At 48.4% G+C, this 18,099-nt stretch overlaps 1 protein-coding gene across 3 annotated transcripts in view; it reads left to right on the top strand.

Annotated features, from left to right (window-relative positions):
• The window catches only part of LOC121579199 (rho GTPase-activating protein 26), a 121,188-nt gene that overhangs the window by 79,628 nt on the left and 23,461 nt on the right, over window positions 1-18,099 (top strand). For all 3 annotated transcript variants that reach the window (XM_041893580.2, XM_041893579.2, XM_041893578.2), the window contains exons 10-18: window positions 40-134; window positions 1,257-1,335; window positions 2,218-2,254; window positions 2,547-2,612; window positions 2,747-2,821; window positions 6,949-7,033; window positions 8,253-8,311; window positions 14,510-14,615; window positions 17,170-17,329. In XM_041893580.2, the coding sequence (XP_041749514.1) occupies window positions 40-134; window positions 1,257-1,335; window positions 2,218-2,254; window positions 2,547-2,612; window positions 2,747-2,821; window positions 6,949-7,033; window positions 8,253-8,311; window positions 14,510-14,615; window positions 17,170-17,329 (762 nt within the window). The remainder of the gene's footprint in view (window positions 1-39; window positions 135-1,256; window positions 1,336-2,217; window positions 2,255-2,546; window positions 2,613-2,746; window positions 2,822-6,948; window positions 7,034-8,252; window positions 8,312-14,509; window positions 14,616-17,169; window positions 17,330-18,099) is intronic.

The raw sequence follows: 18,099 nt of genomic DNA, 5'->3' as shown, positions 1-18,099 counted from the left end.
TCTTCTTAAAGGTTGATTAAGGTCTCCCCTGTCTTTCAGGGAGAGGAGGAGAGCTTCACTCTGAAGTCCTGCACAAGGCGGAAGACGGACTCTATAGAGAAGAGGTTCTGTTTTGATGTGGAGGGTGTAGACAGGTGAGTCATTGCTGCTGTCTAATAGCTTTTTCTTACCCATTCCAACCACAGGGTGGTGCTCACAAGTGTTGCTGGGGCTGAGGCTGTGTCTGAGTGACTAGTGAGAGCTCAACACAGAGGATCTTAATGAGGATTGGCAAGTGCAAAATCCCAGTACACAGCATATTGCCTCAACTTGTCTATTTAATGTCACATTAATTGCAGATGAAGATGGAGAGCAGTTTGAAATGCGTTGTTCAGCAGTAAGCCGTGCCTGTCCTGTACACTAGAAGCTGCCTGGAGACAGACGCTAGAAGGCCTGGTTTTGGAAATGAGGGTGTAAGTTAGATCAGGAATACCATGTGAGATGCCTGCCTCCTCTCCAGGCCAGTCTTAGCAGAGTGTTGTCTGACTGCATATAGAGCAGCAGAGCCTGTGACTCCCTAACGCTAGCTCTACTGTGTCCACTACAGCCTAAGATCTCTCTCCACCATCATCGGCCCATTCCTTCACTCAATCCTCCTCATTTATTTATGGCGTTTGTGTGTCCTCTGCCCAGAGTGTGTGTGTGTTCGCTAGATGCAGTGTACTGTTGTTGTAACCACATTCCTGTTTAGCAGCATGAAAGTAAAAGCTAGACTCAACATGCTTCAACAGTTCACAAGGACAACCTGAGTGTGAGTGTTAGGCAGAGTGTGCATTATGGTGTGTGTGTGTTTATGAGTGCGTGTGCGTGGATCCATGTCTGTATATGCACGCATGTGTGTGTGGCGCGCATGTGTGTATGTGTATCAGTGTGTGTGTGTGTGTGGTTTGAAGTAGGACTGTGTTGACAGCTTTATGTGAGCCTGCTGCCAGGGCCAGGTGAAATATGCTAAAGCTGGCCAGAGATGAGCGTAGCTTAATTGGACTTTTGAATAGGGCCAGACCAGGGTGGATTGATAGAGGCCTCAGTCTGTATGGGGATGGTTGTGGTGGGAGCAGCAGGTTGACTTGATGGGGCTAATGTTTTATCACGTCAGAGGACCCAAACAAGGTGAAATATATCCTTCTGTCAATCACACACACATTTGATTAAAGACTGATCTTTGTGTTGTTCATCAGTATATGATATCTTGTTTGTATCTGTGGTGTGTGTTGCAGGTCGGGGGTGATCACAATGCAGGCTCTATCGGAGGAAGACCGCAGGCTGTGGATGGAGGCTATGGATGGGAGAGAACCGGTATGTTGCCACGGTTACACACTCATCCTGTGTGTGCGTGTGTGTCTGTGTGTGTACGTGCGTATATGTTGATAGCCCACCACAGGAATTTGTCGTATGTACAGGATACATATGGTATACGCCATCCAATGAAATGCTTACTGCAGGTTCCTTCTCAACAATGCAACAACAATAATAAATAATAAAAGAATAGGAACATAAAGTAGATGACTCAGTAGAATAGAATAAACATTTTAGCATAAGTATAATACAGGAAGGCACAATTTATAGTACAATATTTACACATTTTTGGGGAAGGGGTGGATTGGGGAGGCAAATTGTGCAATATTTAGCAATCATAATAAGAGTCTGGTTGCAGCAGTTGTGTGTGTATCATGAATGTGTGTGTGTGTGTGTGTGTGTGTGTGTGTGTGTGTGTGTGTGTGTGTGTGTGTATGAGTGTATATATGTGTGCTAAGGCCTGTAGAATCACAGCAGGTGGTCAGTCCAGTTCAAGTGTTCAGCAGTCTAATGGCTTGTAGATAGAAACTGTCTCTGAGCCTGTTGGTATCAGACCTCATGCTCCGATACCGTTTGCCCGACGGTAAGAGAGTGAACAGCTGGTGGCTGGGGTGTGTGGGGTCCTTGATGATGCTGCATGCCATCAGGAAGCCACTTGAATCATTAGCAACTTCCATTGATATCAATGTACTGTCCTACTACTCACCAGGCAGGCAGTGTGACGTGTTGTGTACGACACGTTTTATGACAGCATGGTGTACATGGGGATATGTAAGCACAGCCTGTGTTCAGTACACAGATAGGTGTTTGTGACTGGTGGTGGCGGTGGCGGTAAAGCTAAGCGGTGTAACCGTGGTAACTGGGTGTCTCTGTTCCTTCCAGGTCTATAACTTAAACAGAGACAGCCAGAATGAAGGCAGTAAGTGACACATTGGTATTCATTTGCTTTACTCTACCATCTGTCCAGATGAATGCACACTAATAATTGATGGGATTAATTTTCTTCTTTACCTCTGTTTCTCCCTCTCTTTCTCTCTCTACCTTCCCTCTCTCTTTCACCCTATTTTTCTCTCTCTACCTCCCCTCTCTCTATCACTCTCTTTTTCTCTCTCTACCTATCGCTCTTCATCCCTTCCTTTCTCTCTTTACCTTTCCTGCCCCATCCCCCTTCCCTCCCTCCCTCCCTCCCTCCCACTCTCTCCATCTCACAGTGGTCCAGCTGGACGTGGTTGGCTTCAACGTTGTGAAGAAGTTCATCTATGCTGTGGAGACCAGAGGTATTGAACTAAGGCTTGGCTGCTTACAGCTCTAATACTACTGTAATGTTAATCTGGTGTCACTGGTCAGTGTGACTCTTATAGGTCCTAGAAGATCTTTATATATCTCTGTCCTGTTCCGTTCCGTCCCACAGGCATCGATGAGCAGGGTCTGTACAGGATTGTTGGGGTGAACTCCAGAGTGCAGAAACTACTGGGTCTTGCCATGGGTAAGACAGAGAGATATTGGAGTAGAGAGAGAGCGAGAGAGAGAGAGAGAGAGAGAGAGAGAGAGACCAGATTAAACAAACAGGTATATATTTGGGGGCAAGATTGAATCAAATGTATTTCATATTTATGCAGTAGTTTTGTTTGCACAACCTCCACTCACACACACACCTGTCTTATTCTGATAGCTAGAAACCTCTACATGTAAGGGGAGTCTATACTGTAGTAGAAAACAGCAGAAAACCATCCTGTGGATTTATGTGACTGGCTATGGGGAACAGCTAGGTAATTTATGAAACTGCATAAATAATGCAAAACGAGTTCATTTACTGTAGATATACAAGCCCTGAGACTGACAGACAGACAGAGACATGGGAGGAGGAGATACTGTAGCCCTGAGACATGGGAGGAGGAGATACTGTAGCCCTGAGACTGACAGACAGAGACATGGGAGGAGGAGATACTGTAGCTCTGAGACTGACAGACAGAGACATGGGAGGAGGAGATACTGTAGCCCTGAGACTGACAGACAGAGACATGGGAGGAGGAGATACTGTAGCCCTGAGACTGACAGACAGAGACATGGGAGAAGGAGATACTGTAGCCCTGAGACTGACAAACAGAGACATGGGAGGAGGAGATACTGTAGCCCTGAGACTGACAGACAGAGACATGGGAGGAGGAGATACTGTAGCCCTGAGACTGACAGACAGAGACATGGGAGGAGGAGATACTGTAGCTCTGAGACTGACAGACAGAGACATGGGAGGAGGAGATACTGTAGCCCTGAGACTGACAGACAGAGACATGGGAGGAGGAGATACTGTAGCCCTGAGACTGCCAGACAGAGACATGGGAGGAGGAGATACTGTAGCCCTGAGACTGACAGACAGACAGAGACATGGGTGGAGGAGATACTGTAGCCCTGAGACTGACAGACAGACAGACAGAGACATGGGTGGAGGAGATACTGTAGCCCTGAGACTGACAGACAGAGACATGGGAGGAGGAGATACTGTAGCCCTGAGACTGACAGACAGAGACATGGGAGGAGGAGATACTGTAGCCCTGAGACATGGGAGGAGGAGATACTGTAGCCCTGAGAGACATGGGTGGAGGAGATACTGTAGCCCTGAGACTGACAGACAGACAGAGACATGGGAGGAGGAGATACTGTAGCCCTGAGACTGGACAGACAGAGACATGGGAGGAGGAGATACTGTAGCCCTGAGACTGACAAACAGAGACATGGGAGGAGGAGATACTGTAGCCCTGAGACTGACAGACAGAGACATGGGTGGAGGAGATACTGTAGCCCTGAGACTAGACAGACAGAGACATGGGAGGAGGAGATACTGTAGCCCTGAGACTGACAGACAGACAGAGACATGGGAGGAGGAGATACTGTAGCCCTGAGACTGACAGACAGAGACATGGGTGGAGGAGATACTGTAGCCCTGAGACTGCCAGACAGAGACATGGGAGGAGGAGATACTGTAGCCCTGAGACTGACAGACAGAGACATGGGAGGAGGAGATACTGTAGCCCTGAGACTGACAGACAGAGACATGGGTGGAGGAGATACTGTAGCCCTGAGACTGACAGACAGAGACATGGGAGGAGGAGATACTGTAGCCCTGAGACTGACAGACAGAGACATGGGAGGAGGAGATACTGTAGCCCTGAGACTGACAAACAGAGACATGGGAGGAGGAGATACTGTAGCCCTGAGACTAACAGACAGAGACATGGGAGGAGGAGATACTGTAGCCCTGAGACTGACAGACAGACAGAGACATGGGTGGAGGAGATACTGTAGCCCTGAGACTGACAGACAGACAGAGACATGGGTGGAGGAGATACTGTAGCCCTGAGACTGACAGACAGAGACATGGGAGGAGGAGATACTGTAGCCCTGAGACTGACAAACAGAGACATGGGAGGAGGAGATACTGTAGCCCTGAGACTGACAGACAGAGACATGGGAGGAGGAGATACTGTAGCCCTGAGACTGCCAGACAGAGACATGGGAGGAGGAGATACTGTAGCCCTGAGACTGACAGACAGAGACATGGGAGGAGGAGATACTGTAGCCCTGAGACTGACAGACAGAGACATGGGAGGAGGAGATACTGTAGCCCTGAGACTGACAGACAGAGACATGGGAGGAGGAGATACTGTAGCCCTGAGACTGCCAGACAGAGACATGGGAGGAGGAGATACTGTAGCCCTGAGACTGACAGACAGAGACATGGGAGGAGGAGATACTGTAGCCCTGAGACTGACAGACAGAGACATGGGAGGAGGAGATACTGTAGCCCTGAGACTGCCAGACAGAGACATGGGAGGAGGAGATACTGTAGCCCTGAGACTGACAGACAGACAGAGACATGGGTGGAGGAGATACTGTAGCCCTGAGACTGACAGACAGACAGAGACATGGGTGGAGGAGATACTGTAGCCCTGAGACTGACAGACAGAGACATGGGAGGAGGAGATACTGTAGCCCTGAGACTGACAGACAGAGACATGGGAGGAGGAGATACTGTAGCCCTGAGACTGACAGACAGAGACATGGGAGGAGGAGATACTGTAGCCCTGAGACATGGGAGGAGGAGATACTGTAGCCCTGAGACTGACAGACAGAGACATGGGAGGAGGAGATACTGTAGCCCTGAGACTGACAGACAGAGACATGGGAGGAGGAGATACTGTAGCCCTGAGACTGACAGACAGAGACATGGGAGGAGGAGATACTGTAGCCCTGAGACTGACAGACAGACAGAGACATGGGTGGAGGAGATACTGTAGCCCTGAGACTGACAGACAGACAGAGACATGGGTGGAGGAGATACTGTAGCCCTGAGACTGACAGACAGAGACATGGGAGGAGGAGATACTGTAGCCCTGAGACTGACAGACAGAGACATGGGAGAAGGAGATACTGTAGCCCTGAGACTGACAAACAGAGACATGGGAGGAGGAGATACTGTAGCTCTGAGACTGACAGACAGAGACATGGGAGGAGGAGATACTGTAGCCCTGAGACATGGGAGGAGGAGATACTGTAGCCCTGAGACTGACAGACAGAGACATGGGAGGAGGAGATACTGTAGCTCTGAGACTGACAGACAGAGACATGGGAGGAGGAGATACTGTAGCCCTGAGACTGACAGACAGACAGAGACATGGGAGGAGGAGATACTGTAGCCCTGAGACTGACAAACAGAGACATGGGAGGAGGAGATACTGTAGCCCTGAGACTGACAGACAGAGACATGGGAGAAGGAGATACTGTAGCCCTGAGACTGACAAACAGAGACATGGGAGGAGGAGATACTGTAGCCCTGAGACTGACAGACAGAGACATGGGAGGAGGGAGATACTGTAGCTCTGAGACTGACAAACAGAGACATGGGAGGAGGAGATACTGTAGCTCTGAGACTGACAGACAGAGACATGGGAGGAGGAGATATTGTAGCCCTGAGACTGACAGACAGAGACATGGGAGGAGGAGATACTGTAGCCCTGAGACTGACAGACAGAGACATGGGAGGAGGAGATACTGTAGCCCTGAGACTGACAGACAGAGACATGGGAGAAGGAGATACTGTAGCCCTGAGACTGACAAACAGAGACATGGGAGGAGGAGATACTGTAGCCCTGAGACTGACAGACAGAGACATGGGAGGAGGAGATATTGTAGCCCTGAGACTGACAGACAGAGACATGGGAGGAGGAGATACTGTAGCCCTGAGACTGACAGACAGACAGAGACATGGGAGAAGGAGATACTGTAGCCCTGAGACTGACAGACAGAGACATGGGAGGAGGAGATACTGTAGCCCTGAGACTGACAGACAGAGACATGGGAGGAGGAGATACTGTAGCTCTGAGACTGACAGACAGAGACATGGGAGGAGGAGATACTGTAGCCCTGAGACTGACAAACAGAGACATGGGAGGAGGAGATACTGTAGCCCTGAGACTGACAGACAGAGACATGGGAGAAGGAGATACTGTAGCCCTGAGACTGACAGACAGAGACAGATAAGTTAAATCACAAACATTTGTTCCAACCAAGCTCCTCAAATGACAGATGATGACATCTATCCTCTCCGTCTGACAGATCCTAAAACCTGTGCTGACGTGGAGCTGGACAGTACAGAATGGGAGATCAAGACCATCACCAGTGCAATCAAGTACTACCTCAGGTACAGTACTGTGGATCCATTGCCCAGGTCCAGTCATGGAAATGACTAAAGATAGTAAAGAAACACTGGCTCTCTGTGGGTACTGCAGTGTGGTCAGTACAATAATGCTGCAGCGAGAGAGAGAGCTGAGAGCATGTGGTTGTGTAGTATGGTCCCGGCCTGCTGAGTGGCTCTAGAGGCAGAGTAGTGAAGTAACTAGAGGCAGAGTAGTGAAGTAACTAGAGGCAGTGCAGTGAAGTAACTAGAGGCAGTGCAGTGAAGTAACTAGAGGCAGTGCAGTGAAGTAACTAGAGGCAGTGCAGTGAAGTAACTAGAGGCAGAGTAGTGAAGTAACTAGAGGCAGAGTAGTGAAGTAACTAGAGGCAGAGTAGTGAAGTAACTACAGGCAGTGCAGTGAAGTAACTAGAGGCAGAGTAGTGAAGTAACTAGAGGCAGTGCAGTGAAGTAACTAGAGGCAGAGTAGTGAAGTAACTAGAGGCAGTGAAGTAACTAGAGGCAGTGCAGTGAAGTAACTAGAGGCAGTGCAGTGAAGTAACTAGTGGCAGAGTAGTGAAGTAACTAGAGGCAGAGTAGTGAAGTAACTAGAGGCAGAGTAGAGAAGTAACTAGAGGCAGTGCAGTGAAGTAACTAGAGGCAGAGTAGTGAAGTAACTAGAGGCAGAGTAGTGAAGTAACTACAGGCAGAGCAGTGAAGTAACTAGAGTTAGTGCAGTGAAGTAACTAGAGGCAGAGTAGTGAAGTAACTACAGGCAGTGCAGTGAAGTAACTAGAGGCAGTGCAGTGAAGTAACTAGAGGCAGAGTAGTGAAGTAACTAGAGGCAGTGCAGTGAAGTAACTAGAGGCAGAGTAGTGAAGTAACTAGAGGCAGTGCAGTGAAGTAACTAGAGGCAGTGCAGTGAAGTAACTAGAGGCAGTGCAGTGAAGTAACTAGAGGCAGTGCAGTGAAGTAACTACAGGCAGTGTAGTGAAGTAACTAGAGGCAGTGCAGTGAAGTAACTACAGGCAGTGTAGTGAAGTAACTAGTGGCAGAGTAGTGAAGTAACTAGCCATAGGGCTCACTCAGACAGGGCCTTAGAGCCAGGGAGAGGAGAGAGGAATGGGGAGAGGGCCATGGGGTTGAGGAAAGTAGAGAGGGGGAGGGGGGAGACGGCTAGGAACGGGGAGATCCACACAGACAGCCCAAACTTTTCCTTGACTCTGTGTCTTCTCTCCTCTCTCAGAATGCTGCCTGCACCTCTCATGACTTATCAGTATCAAAGGAGCTTCATCAAGGCAGCCAGTAAGTATTTTCTCCCCTCCTCTTCCCTGTCTGTCTCTGTCTCTCTCTGTCTCTCACTCCCCGCCTACTCTCTCTCTCTCTCTCTCTCTCTCTCTCTCTCTCTCTCTCTCTCTCTCTCTCTCTCTCTCTCTCTCTCTCTCTCTCTCTCTCTCTCTCTCTCTCTCTCTCTCTCTTCGCCTACTCTCTCTCTCTCTCTCTCTCTCTCTCTCTACTCCCCTCTCTCTCTCTCTCTCTCTCTCTCTGCTCTCTCCCACTCTCTCTCTCTCTCTCTCTGCTCTCTCTCTCTCTCTGTCTCTCACTCCCCGTCTCTCTCTCTCTCTCTCTCTCTCTCTCTCTCTCACTCCCCGCCTACTCTCTCTCTCTCTCTCACTCCCCGCCTACTCTCTCTCTCTCTCTCTCTCTGTCTCTCACTCCCCGCCTACTCTCTCTCTCTCTCTCTCTCTGACTCCCCGCCTACTCTCTCTCTCTGACTCCCCGCCTACTCTCTCTCTCGCTCTGCCCTTTTCATTACATTTGATCTGATTCTACTTGTTTTGCCCTTTTCGCTCCCCTGAAGTTGTTTTGATAACCGGTCCGGTTTTGATGACCTGGTTTAGCCCCGGCAGGCGGTATTGGGGTTGGCGTGTGAGCGAGAAGCAGGAAGTAAGGGTGTGTCCTTGGCACGCCATCGAGGAAATGGCTTTACAGTGAGGCCAGCTGGGATCATGGAGCAGGGAAAGAGGGAGAGACGCCCCCTTCATACCTCATCCTGCCCACCCAACTGCCCCTAACCTCCCCCTGTCCCCTATCGCTGCTGTCCTTTCATATTCCAGATCTGCGTAGTCTCCTCTCTCCCTCCTCTCTCTCTCTCTCTCATTCCCCCTCTCCCTGGTTCATCTCTGCTATGTCTCTGGCTGCCTCCCACCTCCTGCTCTGAGCCGTCTGTTTCCTCCACTGCATGCAGGGCAGCGTCAGGCCGTTGTCCTGAGATAAACTCTGTTTTAGGAGTCCCTCCTCCTCCCTCTCCGCCCTCCCCTCTCTGCTCCAGTTTGGGGAGGGAGGGCTGTGTGCCACCTGGAACCTGCCCATAGTCTGAGGCACACACTAACAGGAAAACACCCACCCACCAGACACACACACACACACACTCTTTCTCACACACACTCACATACATGCATGTACACATGTACAAGCACATGCACGCACGCATGCCCACGCGCACAAACACACACACACACACACACACACACAGGCAGGCAGGGAATCGCCCCGCCTCCCAACCCAGTCTCTGAGTCTCTCTTGTTGTTGACACTACAGACTATCTTTAATCTTATTCCCTCTCCTTCTCTCCTTCTCTCCTTCTCTCTCTTTCTCTCTCAATAGGCTTTATCGGCATGGTAAACATGTTTACATTGCCACAGCAAGGGAAATAGATAGTAAACAAAAGGGAAATAAACAATAAAAAATGTACAGTAAACATTACACTCACAAGTTTCAAAGGAATAGACACATTTCAAATGTCATATTATGGCTATGTACAGTGTTGTAATGATGTGCAAATAGTTAAAGTACAAAAGGGAAAATAAATAAACATAAATATGGGTTGTATTTACAATGGTGTTTGTTCTTCACTGGTTGCCCTTTTCTTGTGGCAACAGGTCACAAATCTTGCTGCTGTGATATTTCACCCAATAGATGTGGGAGTTTATCAAAATGTGATTTGTTTTGGAATTCTTTATGGGTCTGTGTAATCTGAGGGAAATATGTGTCTCTAATATGGTCATACATTTGACAGGAGGTTAGGAAGTGCAGCTCAGTTTCCACCTCATTTTGTGGGCAGTGTGCACATAGCCTGTTTTCTCTTGAGAGCCAGGTCTGCCTACGGCGGCCTTTCTCAATAGCAAGGCTATGCTCACTGAGTCTGTACATAGTCAAAGCTTTCCTTAATATTGGGTCAGTCACAGTGATAAGGTATTCTGCCACTGGGTACTCTCTGTTTAGGGCCAAATAGCATTCCAGTTTGCTCAGTTTTGTTGTTAATTCTTTCCAATGTGTCAAGTCATTCTCTTTTTGTTTTCTCATGATTTGGTTGGGTCTAATTGTGTTGCTGTCCTGGGGTTCTGTGGAGTCTGTTTGTGTTCATGAACAGAGCCCCAGGACCAGCTTGCTTAGGGGACTATTCTCTAGGTTAATCTCTCTAGGTGATGGCTTTGTTATGGAAGGTTTGGGAATCGCTTCCTTTTAGGTGGTTGTAGAATTTGACGGCTCTTTTCTGGATTTTGATAATTAGCGGGTATCGGCCTAATTCTGCTCTGCATGCATTATTTGGTGTTTTACGTTGTACACGGAGGATATTTTTGCAGAATTCTGTAAGCAGAGTCTCAATTTTGTGTTTGTCCCATTTTGTGACTTCTTGGTTGGTGAGCGGACCCCAGACCTCACAACCATAAAGGGCAATGGGTTCTATAACTGATTCAAGTATTTTTAGCCAGATCCTAATTGGGATGTCGAATTTTATGTTCCTTTTGATGGCGTAGAAGGCCCTTCTTGCCTTGTCTCTCTGATCGTTCACAGCTTTGTGGAAGTTCCCTTTGGTGCTGATGTTTAAGTCTCTCTCTCTCTCTCTCTCTCTCTCTCTCTCTCTCTCTCTCTCTCTCTCTCTCTCTCTCTCAGTATGAGACTGCGTATGGAGTGTCTTTGCAAGTGTTTTTAAAATCTTATCGCTGTACGGCAGGAAGTGATAAAATCTTGTCTGTTGAAAACACACAGCCTGTTTCCCAAATGGCTTCCCATTCCCTTTTTAGTGCACTTGCACTCTAGTCCCATATTATAGTGTACTATATCGGGAATAGGGAGACATTTGGGACGAACCCCCATAGATGGAGTGAGTAAGAAGAATGAGCTGTAAATGAATATTTAATGTGGATGTGGATGGCTTCCTTTCCTTTAAGGGGGTGGGGACCAGGACAGGAAATGACCGAGCACGGTGCAGATAGAACGGTGGCTGTGCAGCCTTTTAAATGCAGGCTGGGGTCTGGTGGAGAGTGCCCTTATCAGTGTGTTTGGATGTGTGTTTGCGGGACTGTGCAGGTGTGTGTACTCACATGTATGTGTGTGTGCACGCATGCTTGTATGTCTGTGTGTGTGTGAGAGTGTGTGTGTGTGTGTGCGTTAACACTGGAAGTGGATTGCGGTAGCGAGGTGGCAGAGAGGGTTTGATGTAGTGTGTCCGCCGGTGCACTCTCTATTGACTGGCCCTGCGGTGACTGATAGGGCCTTCCATCAGCTGCCTGCTCTGCTCCCCGAGGCATGGCTGGCTGACTGGGACCTGGCTGGCTGGCTGGGACCTGGCTGGCTGGCTGGGACCTGGCTGGCTGGCTGGGACCTGGCTGGCTGGCTGGCTGGGACCTGGCTGGCTGGTTGGCTGGGACCTGGCTGGCTGGTTGGCTGGGACCTGGCTGGCTGGCTGGCTGGGACCTGGCTGGCTGGCTGGCTGGGACCTGGCTGGCTGGCTGGGACCTGGCTGGCTGGCTGGGACCTGGCTGGCTGGCTGGGACCTGGGTGACTGGCTGGGACCTGGCTGGCTGGCTGGGACCTGGCTGGCTGGCTGGCTGGCTGGCTGGGACCTGGCTGGCTGGCTGGGACCTGGCTGGCTGGCTGGGACCTGGCTGGCTGGTTGGCTGGCTGGGACCTGGCTGACTGGCTGGGACCTGGGTGACTGGCTGGGACCTGGGTGACTGGCTGGGACCTGGCTGGCTGGCTGGGACCTGGCTGGCTGGCTGGGACCTGGCTGGCTGGCTGGGACCTGGCTGGCTGGGACCTGGCTGGCTGGCTGGCTGGGACCTGACTGGGACCTGGGTGACTGGCTGGGACCTGGGTGACTGGGCCACACTGATTCAGAGCCCAGCAGACAGTAAAAAAGCCAAGGCCAATAGCATAGTGGTAGGCATGGCTAAAAGGAGTCTCAACATTATAATTCATTCCGTGTACATTCATCACTACAGACGTTGGTAAATTTGAAACTGAACAATGAGAACAGTGAGGCGTTGCTACATTGTCATGTTTTCTGGTACAGAGAGTGAAATTCAGCAGTTTAGCAAGTGCAAGGTTGGGTTGTCAGTTCCTGAGGCCTAGAATTCAGTGTCCTGCCATCTGATACAAATGGAAAACCTGTTGATCTATACTTCAGACTGTTTTAAGTTATGTGTAAGCAATTAAGCAGGCTAATCATATTATGATTAAGCAAAAATATGTGAGGATCTTTGTCGTCGACTTGGCATCCTGGTCGGACCCCACAACATGCACAATGCACAGACCTGTAGACACACTGACCTGCCCAGAGACAGCACAATGCACAGACCTGTAGACCTGGGTTCAAATAGCATTTGTCTTCTTTAAGATATAGCTACGCTTGATTAAGCTTGTCTGGCCGGCACAATGGGCCCAATCTAATATTACCATATGGTACTCCAGGGGTGCAAATTATGCTCAAAGTATTTGAAAGGTAACCAACTCTATTGGAACCAAATTGGGCAGCCCTGCCCCTGGCCTGAAGACACAAGGAGAAGGAGAGAGGTAGCCTCAACTCCAGCTGTTGTACAGTGTTGACAGGACTGGTATCGCCAGACTCTGAGAGAGGTACTGTAGGGTTCAGTAGGAAAGGTGCTCTGAGGCAAACCTCTCTCAAGGTAATGGAGGATAATGACTGGAATTAGGGATAACTGCTGGCTGCATTCAGAATCTACATGCAGGTTGTAACCGATAGTATATTTACCTCTCCAGGTAATCAATGATTTCATAACATATAGTATGATAAGCTCTTGCGGTAAGCTATAAAAACAGCATTATAAATTGGGTGGTTCGAGCCCTGAATGCTGATTGGCTGACAGCCGTGGTATATCAGACCACGGGTATGACAAAACATTTATTTTTTCTGCTCTAATTACGTTGTTAACCAGTTTATAATAGCAGTAAGGCTCCTCGGGGGTTTGTGGTATATGGGCAATATACCACGGCTAAGGGCTGTATCCAGGCACTCCACGCTGCGTCGTGCGTAAGAACAGCCCTTAGCTATGGTCTATTGGCCATTTACCACACCCCCTCGGGCCTTATTGCTTAAGTACACTATGGTGTTTTTGCTGAGTTTTCTGCAGTAGTTAATGTAGTATACTGTAGTATTTACAGTTAACTATAGTAGAAATACTGTAGTAAAAGATAACTGCAGTATATACTATAGTAATTAATATAGTGTTTTTGCTGATGGTAGTATACTGTAATATTTACTGTAGTGTTTTTGCAGATTGGCTTAGAGTTGGCTTAGATTGTTGACAAAATGTAAGCTATATTTCATCTCCAATGTTTATTGAAAACATAACTACATTTGCACAATGACCACTTGTTGTCTCTCAAGTACATCGTTACAGTTGTTGGTTAGCTAGCTAGCACATTTTTTTGCCATATTAGCATTGACATGAAATCAGTCAAAACCGCTCAAAACAAGACATGGTATCAATAAGATTAAACGAGCTGAAACGAGCCACTTAAGATTCCCCACATGGCAGTTTCTTGTCATTCTTGCTAGCAATCTGGCCATCCAGAATCACAACAACAGGCTGACTGGAAGCGTGCACATCGTTAACCAACCCATCTATAGTGTTTTTGTTTTATTATCTTTGGCATAGAAGTGGAGGCTTTCTCCTTAAGGAAACCTAATGGAGAAATACTAAAAGAGTAGGTAGGTAGGACTGGGGTCTGAACTGATAGTTCAGAACTTCTGCTCTTTTCTATAACCTGTAGGGAACACAATATATGGTCTATACCTGGCATGTAGCTTTCTCACTTATGGGTGGCACAAATTGGGATATGGGGGAGGGGGAATGGGCAGGGTATATGCAAAATAAATACTGTAGTATTTACTGTAGTTAAAAAACTGTAGTGGTTTTGCGGACTGGTGGCAGGTATTACAGTATTATTTTCACCAGTCTTCTGGTAAATGCAACACTGTTGTTGTGATAATGGCAATAGCTGGAAATCCTTATTAGGAATTCTGAGGAAACTGATGTTTTGGATAGCAGGATGTCTAGAAATACATCTGACTGTTCTACATGACGTTCTCACTGTTATTTAGACAGCATCCTTACCTAACCTAACCATCTCTCTCTCTCTCTCTCGCTCGCTCTATCCCTTTCTCTCTCCCTCTCCTTCTCTCTCTCTCTCTAGAACGTGACAATCAGGAGGCGAGGGTCACAGAGATCCACAGCATCGTCCACTGGCTCCCAGAGAAGAACCGGCAGATGCTGGACCTGCTTACGAAACACTTGGCAAAGTAGGTTTGGTTTAGGCCCACTCCCCTGGGGTCCACACCCCCTTATACTGTGTTACAAATCCTCCTGACTGTACCGCGCTGACGGCCATGATCACAACTGACTCCCAAATGCACCCTATTCCTTATATAGTGCACTACTTGGGGCCCTGGTCAAAAGTATTGCACTATTTAAGGAATAGGGTGTCCATTTGGGACGCAGACCAAATCCCCCACCCATGCCGAAAGCCACAACCACACCCACCCACGCCTGTAAGAGGATTGGCTTGGTAATGAACTCAGCACTGTACTGATCACAGCAGTAATCGCTCCCCTGTGCTTTCCCCTGTGTTCCCACTCTACACCACCACCACCGACAAACAACACACATCATTAGTTTGGTCCCAGCCTCATCCTCTTCTTCTGGGTATTGTTGTCCGAGGGAGGCGGTGCAGTTTGCTGTCTGTCTCAGTATTTCTCCAGAAGCAGGATTATGTCAGAGTGACGATAGGTTGCTATCAGAGGCAGGCAGCAGAGCTAAAACTCTTACCCTATGTATTGTTGTCCAGCATGCTGAGAGAGGATTATGGGTAAAAATTATGGGTTAGATTTAACATTCACATTTCATGTGCCGTCACATACGAGATGCTACATCCTGAAATCGGAAATGACAGCGTTTCTATAGATAGAAATGGGCAGATGTTGGATAATGACTGTGTTTGACCCCAGCTAAAAGAAGGACTTGTTTGGCATATGCACTATGATGCAGCAGGGCCGTTCCACCAATTTCCTGATTTTTGAGAAGTGTAAAAAAAAAAAAAAAGAGCACATGTTCAACTTCATCAAAAACACATTTTCCCATCTCAAGAGGTAAAATAAAAAAATGACTATAATAAGTGACCTATTAAAGGCCCAGTGCAGTCAAAATTTGATCAGTGTTATTTCCTGATATTTGCTGGTTGAAAATATAATCTACACAGGATTTTCCGATCAGCAGGTTTGCATGGGCGGGAGTTTCTGCTTTCCATGGTGACATCACCATGTGGTAAATTGGTTAATAGACCAATAACAAAGAGAGTTCCAAACCTCTCTGCCAATAACATATAGTTTTCCATGCTCAGACCATTCCCAGACAGTCCTAGGAAAATCCTTGCTTGAGAAATAGTTTTTTGCTAAAAAGCTATTTATGCCCATTTTAATGGAAATCTATTACAGTAAGGTACTTCATTGTTACTCATAAATTCTATGATATTGATGTAAAAACTGCTGCATTGGGCCTTTAAGTGCCAAATAAAGTAACATGGTTGACGATTTCATCTTAAATCAGCCATAAATCCCCTCGTGACAGGGGGAATGGAAGCTTGTTGTGTGCAACAGGGAGTGGCAATTAAATGCAAGCTTCACAACATTTCTTAAATTGTTAAAACATTTCTAGCTTGTCTCTCTATGGGTAACGGGGTTGACGTGCTCGACACGCTCAGTTTTCCACTTCAAAACAACAGAAAATGGCCAAAAAGAGTAGAGCCAGCTCACCTGCTTTTACTCTATGATTGGACTATTAGATGTTCAATGTTTCTTTTGAATAAACTATTTTAAAAAAGGACAATAATTTCACCATATTAAAATGAGAGTTCAGTTCACAGAAAAGGGTTGACCTTAAAATGAGGGACAGATGTCAATGAATCACTAATCACATGAAATAAATAATCATATTCAGAAATGACTTTGCCAAAGCAACAAAATAACTAAGGCTTTACAGTGATGGCTAAACATTGAGATATTTTTGAATTAAGTGGGTTAAAATCTTCCTAGAAGTGTCACAGGGTTGACGGAGGCACATGTGAAAATGCTGAATTTTGGCACTTTAGCAAGCCTTTAGTCATATACAAATATCATATTTATTGAATTTTCCATGTGGCCTATATTAAAGGACACTTCATTTAATATAACAGCCTTTTAAAATTCAATATTGGCTGCACAATTTCTATTTAAAATATCAAAGGGATACAAAAGGCAGTCATTTTGTGGAACGACCCAGCAGTGTTTTATTTTACCTTAAAGTCTCTGAGCTGCTGGTGGATTACAATAGATGGAGTCTGTCACCCAGCAAGTAACAACACCATGCAACACTAACACTGGACAGGGCCAAAGAGAAAATGCTTTTTTTATGGAGTGTTGCTGGTATCAGCAGTGCAAAACTCCCATCTGCGATTTTACTTTGATTGGGAAGAATATGTACTCTCAATATGAATGCCAGCCAACTGGCATTAGTGAGATGTGTTGGAATTAATCAATGAATTTATAGCACACTAGCGGGATACATCTTTAAAGTGCAGCAGGTAGCCTAGCGGTTAAGAGCATTGGGACAGTAACAGAAACTTTGCTGGTTCGAATCCCCAAGCTGACTAGGTGAAAAATCAGGCAATGTACACTTGAGCAAGGCATTTAACCCCAATTGCTCTGGATAAGAGCATCTGCTAAATGACTAAAGTGTTAATGTAAAGTCACACACACATCTTTATCTTTCCTCTCCCTCGTTCCCGCCCACCCCTACCTCCCTCCCTCACTACCTCCCCAGTGTGGCCAGTCACCACCAGCAGAACCTGATGACTGTGGCCAACCTGGGAGTGGTGTTCGGCCCCACTCTGCTGAGGCCGCAGGAAGAGACTGTGGCTGCCATCATGGACATCAAGTTCCAGAACATCGTGGTGGAGATCCTCATCGAGAATCACGAGAGGGTGAGTCAGTCAGTCAGTCAGTGAGGGGTCTCTGAGAGAGAAGTACTGTTCAACACAACACAGTCCAACACCTTATCTTATCTCTCTTAGTCTCCAAGTCCCACATTGGCCCCTGGTGGAGAGAGGGGCCCGAGGGAGGGAGGCAGGGAGGGAGAGAGGGGTCCGAGGGAGGGACGGAGGGAGGGAGAGAGGGGCCCGAGGGAGGGAGGGAGGGGCCCGAGGGAGGGAGGGAGGGAGGGAGAGAGGGGCCCGAGGGAGGGAGGGAGGGAGAGAGGGGCCCGAGGGAGGGAGGGAGGGAGGGAGGGAGAGAGGGAGGGAGGGAGGGAGAGAGGGGCCCGAGAGAGGGGCCCGAGGGAGGGAGGCAGGGAGGGAGAGAGGGGTCCGAGGGAGGGAGGCAGGGAGGGAGAGAGGGGTCCGAGGGAGGGAGGCAGGGAGGGAGAGAGGGGCCCGAGGGAGGGAGGGAGGGAGGGAGAGAGGGGTTCGAGGGAGGGACGGAGGGAGGAGAGAGAGGGGTCCGAGGGAGGGACGGAGGGAGGGAGAGAGGGGTCCGAGGGAGGGAGGGAGGGAGGGAGGGAGGGGTCCGAGGGAGGGAGGGAGGGAGGGAGAGAGGGGCCCGAGGGAGGGAGGGAGGGAGGGAGGGGCCCGAGGGAGGGAGGGAGGGAGGGAGGGAGAGAGGGGCCCGAGGGAGGGAGGGAGGGAGGGAGGGAGAGAGGGGTCCGAGGGAGGGAGGGAGGAGGGAGGGAGGGAGAGAGGGGTCCGAGGGAGGGACG

This window comes from Coregonus clupeaformis, chromosome 13 (genome assembly GCF_020615455.1).
Source record: "Coregonus clupeaformis isolate EN_2021a chromosome 13, ASM2061545v1, whole genome shotgun sequence".
Taxonomy (NCBI): Eukaryota; Metazoa; Chordata; class Actinopteri; order Salmoniformes; family Salmonidae; genus Coregonus; species Coregonus clupeaformis.
The sequence above is the reverse complement of the archived record's forward strand: the minus strand, read 5'-3'. Positions and strand labels throughout refer to the sequence as shown.